Source organism: Chelonoidis abingdonii, chromosome 10 (assembly GCF_003597395.2).
Source record: "Chelonoidis abingdonii isolate Lonesome George chromosome 10, CheloAbing_2.0, whole genome shotgun sequence".
Lineage (NCBI taxonomy): Eukaryota > Metazoa > Chordata > Testudines > Testudinidae > Chelonoidis > Chelonoidis abingdonii.
Window position 1 is genome coordinate 62526309 of NC_133778.1, and position 14067 is coordinate 62540375.

Below are 14067 nucleotides of genomic sequence, written 5' to 3' on the forward strand. Positions count from 1 at the left end.
TTTTTGCCACTGTTGTCAAGGCCAAGTGCCAGAATCCTATGACCCTTCTACTACAGGAGCTCAGGGTTACTACCATTTATTTTCCTTCTTGTGTGCCTTTTGACCAATTCCCCTGATCCTCAGGGTGATTTCCAAGATCAAATGAGACAGAGCCAAGATCATTCTCGTTACTTTCTACAGGCCATGGCAATTTTGTGAGACAGATCTACTGCACATCCTTTGAACTGCTTATCCAGCTCTCAGATCTGAGCAATGTGGTCTTGCAGCACCATGGCCAGATACTGCATCTAGACCTGAAGTCACTGCAACTGATATTGTGGCTATTGGCTGGTTAAGCACCACGGATAGAGACTGTTAGGTCCGGAAAAACACTTAAGAGCAGGAAAACTTCAATTAGAAAGAAAACTACACCCAGAGCAGACATCAATACCAAAAATCATCAAATACTTATTTAACAGAAGGCTAGCCTTTTGTTCAGCTTGATTTCAGGGTCTGCCTCACAGCAATCTTGGCTTATCATCCTGGTGCAGTTGTGTTCAGTTTTTTCTCACTTGATGACATAGCAGTTTTTCAGAGGACTCTGATTTGCCTGGGACCTCAGCTTAGTCCTCCAGGGGCTCATGGAGCCTCCCTTTGAACCTTGTTCAGAATGCTGCTTACATCATCTTACTCTGAAACTGGTTTTCCTAGTTGCTGTCATTTTAGACCAGGAGTGGGCAAACTTTTTGGCCTGAGGGCCACATCAGGGTTCTGAAACTGTATGGAGGACGAGGTAGGGAAGACTGTGCTTCCCCAAACAGCCTGCCCCCCGCCTCCTATCCACCCCCTCCCACTTCCTGCCTCAGAACCCCCGACCCAGCCAACCCCCAGCCCCCCAGCTCCCTGTCCCCTGACTGCCCGATCTCTATCCACACTCCCGCCCCTGACAGACCCCCTGGGACTCCCATGCCTGTCCAACCACCTCCGTTCCCCTGACTGGTCCCCAGGACTCCCTGCCCCTTATCCAACCCCCACCCTCTTACCATGCCTCTCAGCACCAGGACTTGCAGCAGCACCACCTGGCCAGAGCCAGCCACACTACCGCGCAGTCTAGAGCACCAGGGCAGATTGGCAGCTCTCACAGCCCCACCACCCAGAGTGCTGGCAGCACAGCGAGCTGAGGCTGCAGGGGAGGGGAAACAGCAGGGGGCTAGCCTCCCCGGCCGGGAGCTCAAGGCCCAGGCAGGGCAGTTCCACGGGACTTCGTTTGCCCACCTCTGTTTTAGACAGAAAAGTGAGTGAACTTCAGGTAATCTTATGGCTGAACCTCCCCGTACAACATTCTATAAGGATAAGGTGGTGCTGAATCCTTACTTGAAATTCATCTCCAGTTTGACTTCTGATTCAGTCTACCTATCTTCTTTCCTAAACCACACACAGTACCAAGAGGGAAGCAATTTCACACTAGATGTTCTTAGAGACCGTGCTTTTATAATGTTGACAGAACCAAACTATTCACACAGTTTCCTGCTTCGTTCTTAATGTGGTAGACGAGTCCTAAGGTCAGGTCATCTAATCTTGGAAGATATTGAAATGGATAATACAGTGTATCTCACTTTATTACTGTTGGCTAGTGTGCCTCTCCCACTGAATATCGCTGCAGATCAGGACACAAGCAACATCCTGTGTCTTCTTCAGAAATGTTCCAGTTTCCAAGATCTACAAGGTGGCAACCTGGCATAAATATTATGCCTTGGGCTTGTCCACCAGGTCAGGTGCCAAGTTTGGGAGAGGTGCACTACAATATCTCTTCCACTGATGTAGCTGAGACTCCGCCTCATACCATTTGGAGGGCATACTGCTTGTCAGTCACCAGCAGTGGGAGCAACACTGATTCAGGCTTGAAGACAGTGGTTAACTATGGTTCTTTGAGATGTTGTGGATCCCATGACCTGTACTCCATCTCCACTTTTCAGAGTCCTCTGTTATCATGGGCTTTGAATTGTGAGGGAAGTAAAGGTCAGGATGGCTGTAACTCTCCTTCATGCCCTCACATAGGGGCACAGGGTTCTGGTGCATCCCTGACAGATATTGCTGTTCAGAAGAATCTGATTTCGTGCACACAGAGAGTGGGACCCATGCTGACTAAAACATTTCAGAGACCCATGTTTACTGTAGGGTAAGTAACCATTTCTTCTGTGCTCCATTGTAGATGGTTGTGATTATTTAAAGTTGTGCACTTTGCCTGTAAACTCATCTATTTTTTGTACATCTGTGAAATTCTTAAGCTGCTAGTCTATGATACAAAGCATAAGAGATTTTTTCATTTAGTGTTAGGGTTCATTGTAGGGGGTGGAGGGACTATACGGGTTAGGTAAACTAGAGCTGAGCTGATCTTATACTCCTAATAAGTTTACCTCCAATTTGGGCATATGTGCCCTTTGTTTCAATTTAAACTTTTTGTTAATCCTTGATTTTGGGTTTAGTCTTGTCACGTTTAAGTCACAGGCAAAGGGTAACTAAATGCATCTGATAAATAAAAATATCAAGGTGTTCATTCAACAAGTTATAAATCAGCTTCCTTAGTTAAATGATGAGAAAGCTTGAACTGCAAACCAAGAGTTAATTGTCTAAACTAACAGCTGTTGAGAAAGTAATACAAATCAACATCTATATCATTTATCAGTTAATCATTTCATGATAGGACTATTACTTATTGCTACATATAGCTATAACATGTATTGTATTAGAGTATTCAGTACCCAATTCCTCTTGTTTGTTTCTTGCAGGTTCAACATGTCAAGCACAGTCCAAGAAACTTCTGCAGTTGAAACTTCTTGTTCTGAAGATGCTGATACTAAGCTATCCTTCTTACCTGAAAAACTAAGGGAAAGACTGCTTCCTTTTCAGATGAAAGGCATCTTGTTTGCACTTCAGAGAGGCGGCAGGTAAAATGCTTATATCATGGTATGCTGACAGTAGTAATGCTGTTTTAGAAATCTGTTTCTGGAACAATTACAAAAGGCTTACAGAAACAAGTGACAGTTAAGTTTCTAAAACGTAACTTGCCTTATTTAATATATTCTGTAATGGCTTAAAAACAAATTTTAATTTTCTTAAAGAGTAAGTAGATAGTAATAATGCTGTATTCTTGAGCAACCCTGCAATACCAAACCAGTGTCTATATGAAGGTAAAAATCAGTAAGGACAGAAAGTTTGTTTTATACTTTTACTGAGTTCTCCAAAACTGACTATTTACTCGTTTCTGTAGTTTTTTAGGGTGGGTTTATGGGCATAGCTGAGAGCGTTCAAGAGAAAAACAGCTTGGGCAGTTGAAAGGTAGAGAGATTTTGTTGAATAAGGGCTAGTAACAAATGCATGAGCATTTCACCTGCATTCATTTGGGGTTGGTTTAAGCAGGCTTGTGGTGACTTATGAATTGGTACTTTTCTGTTATGTCTACTATCCTATGCTACAATCTAAATTCTTGTATGTGTAGGGGGAAGTGAGGAATTAAGACTTTGCCTATATTTTTGTAAAATTAACCTTTAAGATATTGTAAATTGGTGAAGGAAAGTCTGGCTGAATTTTCAGATGGGCTACAACAATGGTTCTGAGCAGCTTGAACTGCTCCCCTTCATTTCCATGGAGTATTAACTCTGAAGCATAATTATTGTAATTTAAGAGTCAAATAATTGGTAATGCTCTAGTACTGATCAAAGCATGCGTTAAAGCAGACTGACCATATTATAAGATCTATTTAATCTACTTCAAAAGGATACCTCAGGAAAGGTTGGTGGTGGAGTCTAGGAGATTGCTGTCATTCTATTCATATCTTGAATCATGTCCATGATAATCCATTGTGAGGGAGGTGTTACTGAGGTAGTTGGGGCCAAAGCTATCTAAGGCTATATAGTTTAAAAAGAACACTTTGAATTTTGTCTAGAAGTAAACTCTGAGTCAGGACTGACTATGGTGTAATATGACCGTTAGAGCTATTATGGATCTCTGTGGCTTCTTATTGCCACAGAGATCCATGTGTTATGTATATAATGTGTCAGTGTAACAAGTACATCTGTGGAAAGAATTAGTAGAAAAATACCCCATCCTATTTGCTATGATGACTTACAGTACAGAAGAAAAATGAAAGCTGACAGCTTGGAAGATCACTGGACATTTTTGTGAGATGTTCTGTCCCACATACCCTCAATTAATATGGCAGGCACAGGAATTCCAAGAATTTCAGTGCTCAAAGAAGTGGCATAATTTTTTTTTCTCAGTGAAACAAAGTAACATTCTGAACTTAGTGTTGCAGCATGTTTTGTTAAAAATTTTTTTACTCAGGGGCTTTTTTACCATTCAATCTCACTTTAAATCTTAAACAGAACAGCACAAACATAGTAGTGCCTTAAGTTCTAAGGGGTGCTTAGAAACCATTTAGTTTTTTGTGGAGGAGAAGGTATGTGCTTTCTCCCCTAATCCCCATTTTTAGTCTTTGTCCTCAAAGTTTACCATGACATGGAACCTTTGCTTGGGTCAAGCTCCCTCAGAAATTCTTCATCTTAACACTGTGCATCTGGCCAAATAGATTTAGGCCAGACAGCAAGGAGGAAGGACAGCCCAGTAGTTAGGGTGCTAGCCTGGTACTTGAGAGATCCAGGCACAGTTTTCTGCTCTACCACAGACTTCCTGTGTCCTTCCTTAAGCAAGCCACTTGAGGTAAGGATACATTGCAATGTAAGCCTGGGTCTTTGGGACTCAAATGCTCAGGCTCAGTGTTTCTATGACCAGGCTTGAACGTTCACACTGAATATTGACCCTAGGTTTGGAATTTCTGGACCTTGGTCTCTGACCCTTTCTCACGTGTCCACATTGCACTACACAGACTCGAGTCAAACCAACCTATCTTAGGCTTCCTATTGCTCTTCCCAGCTGCAGCCTCTCTAGCCCTTTGTTTGTGGTGCACTGTGGGAAAACTTGACTGTGCATCCCTGGCACTTTACTAGAAGTTGTCTCATCTTTCCAAGCTGTATTTTGGGTCTGGATGCTCATGGCTGCCAGAGCTAGCAACATGGAGAAGTCACTGTTGAATAACTTGTCCTGCTTAGGCTTCATTCCCATGCCTTGAAATGGCAGATCATCCATGAGATGCTGCTGAATGTTTCAGTGACCTTTTCGAACCGATCAAAAGCACCCGGAGGAGGAGGAGAACAATACAGACATAGCAGACTCCAACTGGATAATGCTGCTCTGGCTGTCCGTATAGCCGCTAATCGGCCTTATGTAGACCGGCACTTCTGGAGCAGGACTACAATCACAGACTGATGGCGTCACATAGGTATGTGTATGTGGTACGAGAGCAGTGGGTCCAGAACTTCTGCATGAACAAAGCCATTTTTCTGGAGGTCTGTGAGTGGCTTGCCCTGATCTTGCAACGTCAGGACATATGCATGCGGGTGGCCAGGCTGAACCAGAAGTGGGTTGCTATGACATCTAGAAGCTGGCCATGCATGACTGCTACAGGCCCATTACCAACCAGTTTGATGTTGGCAAGCCAACTCTGGGGGCTGCAGCGGTTTGAGGTGATCAGCAGTGTGATTTACTCAAAAAGGTGATGAGCATAAACAATGTCCTTGAAGTAATTGCCAGTTTTGAAAGAATGGGGTTTCACAACTGTGCCGGGTTCATTGCAGTCTCTGGTCAGCCACAGAGGCCGATTTATGGACACCAACATGTGCTGCACAGGAAAAGTTCACGATGCCAGTGTTTTCTACCGATCAGGAGTCTGCCTTCATGGACAGGCCAGGATGCTAGTCCCATCAAATGACACTATCATAGATGTTACTCTAGGAAACCACACATAATTCATTTTGCCTTGGCTTACAAAACCATATCCTGATCTCAGAGGCCCTGGCAAAAGACAATTTAACTATACCCTCAGTAGGTATAGAATGGTGGCTGTGCATTTAGCAAATTGAAATCCGTTCTGGTGTGGTTTGCAGAAACATTTGGATTCCCATGTCGTCAATGCTGTCCACGTTATTGTGGCTAGCTGTGCTCTTCACAGTCTTTGTAAAGCCGAAGAAAAGTCATTTGCACTTCAGTGGACCTGTGACAGCAGTGGTTTGCTGAACCGGTACAGTCAGACAGAAAGTACACATGTCACAAATGGAGCAGGATGCACCATCTGCAACAGAAATCCAGGATTCTTTGTGTGCCTACATTATGGACTAGCGTGGACCAATGGAAGAGGGAGACGAGTATGTTTATGAATGTATTTGTATAGCATTGTCAGTAATAAATGATGTGCTATTGCTGTATTCTCTGAGTGGGTTGGGGATGTGATTATCGTAAATTTTTACTTATGAATGAAATGACTGCCTGGGCAGTGGAGGGAAATGGAGGTTTGTGTGTTATGAACTGGATTTTCGTTATGGATTCATCTCAAAAGATGTATTGAAAAATTGTTTCAATACAACTTCCCAAGTATGCCTTCTCATGTCCATCATTATTCTTTGCGATACACACACACACACGATGTGAAGCAGTGATTGTAATAAATGTTCTTAATGAAACAAAATCCTTTATTTGTTAACATGTCTGTATTACAGAAAAAACAGTATTAAAGAATTGACAGGCAGGCCAGCGGCCATGAAAACACCAAAACCAAAAATAAAATAAAGTGCATAACAAACATTGAACAGTACAAAATAATTAAAGCAGTGAAAACAAATAATACCCCTACTACTTCCTCTCCTCCCCTCCCGTTATCTTTCCTTCTTTGCAATGTTTTTTGCATGCAATTGGTGCTGCTGCGGTGGAGAACTGCAGGTACACTTGCCCTTGCCAACTAGCATTCACTCCTGGTTGTGTAGGTCATCCAACCATGATATTGTCCAATGCGTTCCTGGTCTGCAGGAGATGGTACTGTGGAGGGCTCAGGATGTAGTTCATATGGAGCAGGAGTCTAGCCTCTTGTTGCCATTAATGTAAGCAGCCTCTCAAACAGGTCTTTTTGCTGCACTCTATCTTCCCCCTGCAAGTAATTTCTCTGCTCCAGAATCCGCACAGGAAGTCTCTCATCATATTCTGCAGCCTCTGTGCCTTTCCACTTGCTGTGAATCCTTCTCTCTTTGGTAGCTACTTGTTGGCCATGTCCAGGATGTCCATTGTAAGGTCATCATGGACATGCTTCCTCTTTGATTACTCCATAATAGTGTGAAACTCAGGCTCCTGTTGGACTGCTGAGGTGAAGGAGTCTGAAGACAGACAGACAATACATCAACGACTCAGTGCTTCAAAAAAGGTTCAGTATAGCATCAGAAAAAGTGCTTTTGGAATCTCAAGGTCCAAAAGAGATATTTTGTGAAACTCAGCCTCAGTATAGTCTCAGAGCAACAGCTAAGTTCCCAGATGCTCCATGGACACAGATGAAAGTTAACCAGAGTGTAAAGTGAGCAAACATAATGGTAAGCTGAAATTTACAAATAACACATGTTCAAAAATTGCAGACCATTTTAGCCTGGTGAGGGAGGTGTCATAAGTAGATAGGTAAGGTAAGGGTTAATTTTCTTTTACTGTAAAGGGTTTACAAAGGGAACCAAACACCTGACCAGAGGACCAATCAGGAAACCGGATTTTTCAAAAGTAAGGGGGGGAACCTCTGGAGGTTTTTGGCTTTTGTTCTGGGTCTTTTGTTTCTCCCGGCTATGGAGGAAACAGTTTTCCTGCTAATTCCTATTTCTTTCTAACATTCTCCTACAAAGAGTGAGTACAAAGGCAACAAGGCAAATAGGCTGTGATATGCTTTGTGTTGTATTTACATGTGTGTTGTACTGTGCTGGACTGGTTTAATTGGGCTATCTTTTAAATCAGACGGTTTATTCATATTTTCTTATAAGCAAGAGCCTGTATTGAGTTTCTTAATGCAGTATTATTGTTCTGTATTTTCTTTCTTTTTTATATAAAGTTTTCTTTTTAAAACCTGGTTGAGGTTTTTGGTTTTTCTCTGGTGAGGCTACAGGAAAGGGGAGTAGAAAATCTCTTTATATTAGCTTTACTAGATTTGAAGGCATCGCCTCAGGGGGAGGGTGATTTCCCTCTTTGTTTTGCCTTCAAGGAGTTAAGTACTGCATCGCCCAGGCTCACCCAGGGAGGGAAGCGGGGGGAGCAGATAACGAGGAGACAAGGGGGAGGAACTTGTTTTCCCGTTTGAGATAGGGAGACCCAGGGGTCTGGGTCTTGGGGGTCCTCCCAGGGAAAGTGGGGGAGGCCAGAGAGGGGGTTCCCCCCAAGGAATTTGGGGAACCCAGGCTGATAAGAGCCTAAATCTTATCTGGTGGCAGCGAAGTAAGATCCAAGCTGGGTATAAGCTTGGGGGAGGTTCCCAGTAAACACTCAGATGTTGAACTCTAAGTCCAGATCTGAGACAGACGTTTACCACAGGAGGACAGTTGCCATAGCTTACTACTTATGGTTTCTCAGTCCTTTCAGGCATTTCACATTCTGGAGGATGTTACAATTCTGGAGGTTCCTGAATGGCGAAGGTTCCAAGCTACTAGCATGAAGCCAGCCATGTATGTCAACAGGGTTTTCAAGCTAATGGCTATTGAGCAGCACATCTATGAGTGTGATGGGCTGGAAAATACGCAGTTCTCTGAAATGTGACTACTCATCTGGTGTTGCTACTATGGGAAGAGTTTGCAGCTATCCACACCTGGGATTGGGTCAAAATTCATCAGGGAATCAACAGGATGTTGTACTAGCATCCTTATGGATTAGAGACTCCCTGAAAGCTGCTGAAAACTCTGCATTTGTGCAGTTGCCTGGGTACAGCTAACTTATGTTACCGCCTGCTCAGATTCCATCTGCCTATAGACTACATGCAAATTCATGACAACACTGACTCTCAGAAAACTGCATAGTGAGTACCCCTGCTTCCCTAGCACAATTCTGGATTGCATACACCCCACCCTCTGTATTTCAGGCAATGATTTAGTCACCCATACACTATATTTTCCCCCTCCCCCAATACAGTTTACAGCAGGGTTGTTAACAGTTTGGCAGACTTATACAGTGCACCATACTAAAAGGGAAGGCAAATTAATGATCTGAATTGAAACACCCCAGCACATTCTTGTAAGAATGTGCAAGGACACCTCTACCTCGATATAATGCAACCTGATATAACACAAATTCGGATATAACAGGGTAAAGCAGTGCTCCGGGGGGCGGGGCTGCGCAGTCCGGTTGATCAAAGCAAGTTCGATATAATGCGGTTTCACCTATAACGCGGTAAGATTTTTTTGGCTCCTAAGGACAGCGTTATATCGAGATAGAGGTGTATCTAATAAAAATTTTCACTGTAAATCTTGTTTAACTGTGCTTCCTGGTATATTTTGAATTCCACATAGTGTTTGCAGGGGTGGGAGCAATGCCAAGGCGTTGGCATGCATTCCACCGTTAGGGGATAAACACTGCTACCCGCAGCTTGTAATAATAGCATAGGGTCAGAAGCTGGAAATCCCTCCCATTTTTATATCAATAACAAACATGGAATCAGACACTTACCAGGCTGTTTTTGCCCTTTCCATTTCTGCTGCCCTTTTCTTGGTGGGCTGCTCCTCTAGGGTTTAAACAGCTCCTCCGAGTATGGATCCAGAATGTGCTGCAGCTGTTAGAATCAGGGGTCAGGACATCACTATCTCCACTGATCAGACTGTCATGAACCTCTGGGGGCTCAAAGCAGTGCTCAGCACCCAATAAAGGGTCTCGTAAAAGAGGCAGAATGATGGGGAGTTTCCTGAGGTGCAGTTTTGATCCCTGGCTTTCTGATAGTCACTCAAGCTGCTTAATCTGCTCCTTGCACTGGTCAAGGATCTGTTTAATCCCCAATGCTTGCTAGCTTGTCCGCTATTTCTTGAGTACACCTGATTATTTCTGGTACTCTTACCGAAGTTGAATGTCTTGCTTGTCTTGCACCAGAGATTTATAAGAATCTGACTATGGTCCTGTGACCAGACAGCGGCATTCTTGGCAAAGGACATCTTCCTGGTGGCCTTAGCTAATGCAGGAGACCATTCCCTCTGTTGACGGTGCATGAAAACGCCGCCAGAATAAAATGGAAGAGTTAAATGCCAAGCAGCTGTACCTGAACCCAGGTGGGTTGCTTCCATTTCCTGGGAGTCATTTGTCTAGCCTTGGAATCGAAAGGCCAAGAAACACTTTAGGATAGTATGGCGGACTCTCCAAATACAAGTCTTAGGACCCGGGCCTGAGCTGCATCCATAATGCAACATGATGCCATTTAGACTCAAGTGCCAGTGGAACTTGGGCTCAGACCCACCTTCCTTGGTAGAACTTAGAGCCTGGACCCTGAGGGCTTTTGAGCCTGAGTTAGGCAGATTTGGCTGTAAACGGAAAGGGGATTTGGGCTTGAGCCTGGGCTTACATTGCAGTGTAGATATATCCTTGATATCTCTGTTTCTCAGTTCCCCAACTGTAAAATGAGGACAATTAGTAGTACTTCCCTACTTCACAATGTTATTGTGAGGATAATCACATTAAAAAATCATGAGGCGCTCAGACTACAGTAGGTGGGCTCTATAAATGCCTTCCATAGGCATTTGAGATCTGTAATTGCATTTCTTCATAATAGGGCTGTGCATTCACTAGCTAAGAAGGCAATTTCACTTAAATGGATTTCTAATAACCTTGAAGTAAAATGGTGTTCAAAATTACAAAACGTCTGATTAATCATACTTGCTTCTTTTTTCCCCTCAGTGCATTATGTAATTCTGTTTAATGTTAATTAGAGTTACTTGTGTATATTTGAGGGAAGCATAAGCTCTTTGGAATCTTATACTGAATGTGATGCATAGTCGCCTCAAGGAAACTTTAAAATTCTTCTCACCTTATTTTTTATTAATCAGCTAACTGTCTTCCCCATTTTTTTTTCTTTTAGATGCAGTATTTGCCTAGACTGTATATCTAACGTTCTTCTGATTTATTGGAGTAGGTTCTTCTTTTAAACACAGATATAATATTGTAGGTAATATAATGTAGGATGTATGGGGTGGGTGTTTTCTCAGCCTAACTTTAATCGGTAGAAATCAGTATGCTGACAAATACAGTATTGTTTGGGGTGTGAGAGAGAGGATATGCTCTGTGATGTAGTGAAAGTGAAGTAAACTCTTAAGGTAGAGCAATCTGAGGTGATGTAAAATCCATAGATTGCTGAGAGAGACTGGCATCCAGTCAGGAAGCAAGACTATCTACAACTATTTTCCTTCCCTTCAACTGAAACGTGCAACCCTTTATGAACTATTCTCTACTGGAGCTTGTGCTTAATTTATTCCCACTGCTACTTTTAATTTCAAAATGTATAATAGAAAAGAAGGAGCATTTCAGAATTAAGAATGAAAGCAAATTAATACCATACAGAATATCAGTGGTAGTTTGTGTGCTGTGCAAAAATCAAATAGGCTGAAGTACTTCTGTTTTGTCACATCAGTTAGAATGCTGGGAACCATAGTAGTAGAAAAAAGGGTTTGGGGTTTTTTTTGTTGTTGGGTTTTTTTTTTCTGAATAGCCAAAATGAGGTAAGGAAGAATGTTGCAAAGGAGGAATGATTCAATATTGTTTTATATAATATACTCAGTATGGTGGTTTGCAAGTATAAAGATTGGGAAGAAAAACAAACTTTGTATTACTAAAAATGCAATCTTAATCTTGTGTGGGTGGATCTGTATTTTACAGATACTCAGACTGAATTCTTAAATCTGAGTTTTCTATCGGTTAATGTAAATAAATTATTTGACTTTAAAAAGCCATTTTTGGCCACTTGAACACCATCAGATGAAAGCTACCACTTCTTAAACTGAATGTTTTTTTCTCTCTTTTTATTAAATCAAAATATACCCAACTCTTTAAAAAAAAAATTCTTTAACTTTGCAAATTCTGCGCAAAGAATGGGTGAGCTACTCAGCTTTACAAAATTTATTGCAATTCAGGCTTACTGCAATAAAGGAAAACCAAGTTTTCCTTTATGATGAGAGTATTGGTGGGGTGAGGGAGAGGCTTGAAACAAACACATGATTTAAAGTGAGTCTCCAATATGAGAGAAATTTGATAGATAATTTGCTGTTGGCATCACTCTAGAAGCTTCAGGTAAAGATGGAAGGTTTTTAAGGTGGGAAAAGGATCTATACAGTGCACTATGGAGTTGCTCAGTCTTCAGGACTTCACAGGAAACTGGGAATCCATGAATAGAGCCTCTCAACAGTATATATTTCTGTTTATTGTGAAGGTATTTCAGATGCTGAGATTGAGTCATCATGTTTACTGGGCCCCAGAACAGCAAAATGTAGTAGTCTGTTATAACTGGCAGGCATGAAGCACTCAGGCTAAGAATTGTCCTTGTAACATCTTTCTCTTTTGGAAGTCTTGCTACTCAAGGCTCATACCCTGCTTCTGTTACCAAACTAAACTCTCACTTTCCTTTTTCCATTTAGCACTGACTGGAGAGAGTCTGTTTTTAGCTCCCTCAGGGATGCCTCCTTACTTCTCAGTTTGCTTAAGTCAGTCTTAAAAATAAAATAACTCTATAACTTCATGAGCCTGAAGGCCAAGAATATAAACTTTAGAATGTTTTTTTTTTTTTGTTTAAATATTTACCAAGAAGTATTGAGCAGAGCTTTGACAGGCTTTTACAGGTTAAATACAGATTTATAATTAGCTGTAAATCAATGGACCACACTTGTAGTCTATTTAATTTAAATGTATGCAAGTAATGCAGCCACAGCCTAGGTATGTCTACACCTACTCTATTTATTTTCAAAAAGAGGATCTGAGGCACTTCCATTTATGTCTGAAGTCCAAACAAAAATAAACTAAATTCCTACAGTTCTTTGATTCCCTGTCTCTCCAAAGATATTTCCAAATACACCTGATAACATGCAGCAGAGCAGGTATGAGACTAAGCTTTCTCTATAGAAAAATGCCTGCCTACATGGATATTTGCAACTGGTTACAACACATTTGTGGCCCAACGATCCTCTCACACTGTTTTTATTTTTTATGGCCTGTATAGAAAATATTACAGCCATATTAAGAGAACTGTAGTGTAGTCCTATATCCTTTGTGTTGGCTGGTGATGAGCAGCTAATGAAGCTTAGCCTCACTTACTATATCTGTTGGAGAGAAGGAGAAAAACACGTTAGCTAGCACTTAGTAAAAAGTCTAGTGTAGACAAGACAGTACATTCTGTTGTGTACTAACCTGGGTGAGGAAAAGCTTAGACTTTTACCAGTTTAGCTCATGTTAAAGGCAGCGTGCTGTGTAAATTAGACTTTAAAGATGTTATGTAGCATGTGTTAGCCAACGCGTTCTAGCATCGCACATTTAATCCTAGCCTAGGCAAGGCCATAGAGTACATCTGTGCTAGGAAAGGAAGTGTTTTTACCTTACCGTATGTTAGCTAACATGAGATGAAATCCTAATGAAAACAAGGCAATTTGTAGCTTTCACATGTGTTAGCAGGTTGAGTTAAACATTGGGAGGTAAGCTTGACAAGCTAACTTGTTAAAACTACAACTTCCCTTGTCTACACTGTTTTTTTTTAAATATACCTTTCTCCTAGTGTAGGTGTGGCACTGCACCCCATATTCTTCATAGTGATATGATATGATTATGGCTTAATTAAGGTGCATTTTATACAAGATAAGTCATATGAGGTATCATTGAGAAAGTTATGATTTGATGAATATGATCATCCTATTTGTATGAATATATCATTTTTGTATCTGAAGTTATGAATATTGACTATGTATCTCTGTTTCAAATGTAGTTACACCTGAGGGTATGGCTACACTTGGGAATGTGCAGCGCTGGGAGTTACAGCTGTGGTCGTACAGCTGTGTAGGAACAGCGCTGCAGTGTGGCCACACTGACAGCTACCAGCGCTGCAGTGTGGCCACATTTGCAGCATTTGCAGCGCTGTTGGGAGTGGTGCATTGTGGGCAGCTATCCCAGCGTTCAAGTGGCTTGCAATGTGCTTTTCAAAAGGGGGGGATGGGGTGGGAGTGTGAC

The 14067-nt window shown here is 41.9% G+C and overlaps 1 protein-coding gene across 1 annotated transcript in view; it reads left to right on the forward strand.

Annotated features, from left to right (window-relative positions):
• Positions 1 to 1517: 1517 nt before the first annotated feature.
• The window catches only part of ZRANB3 (zinc finger RANBP2-type containing 3), a 122389-nt gene continuing 109839 nt past the window's right edge, over positions 1518 to 14067 (forward strand). Inside the window, 2 exon segments of the mRNA XM_075070251.1 lie at positions 1518 to 2158; positions 2769 to 2927. Of these exon segments, the coding sequence (XP_074926352.1) occupies positions 1680 to 2158; positions 2769 to 2927 (638 nt within the window). The 5' untranslated portion in view covers positions 1518 to 1679.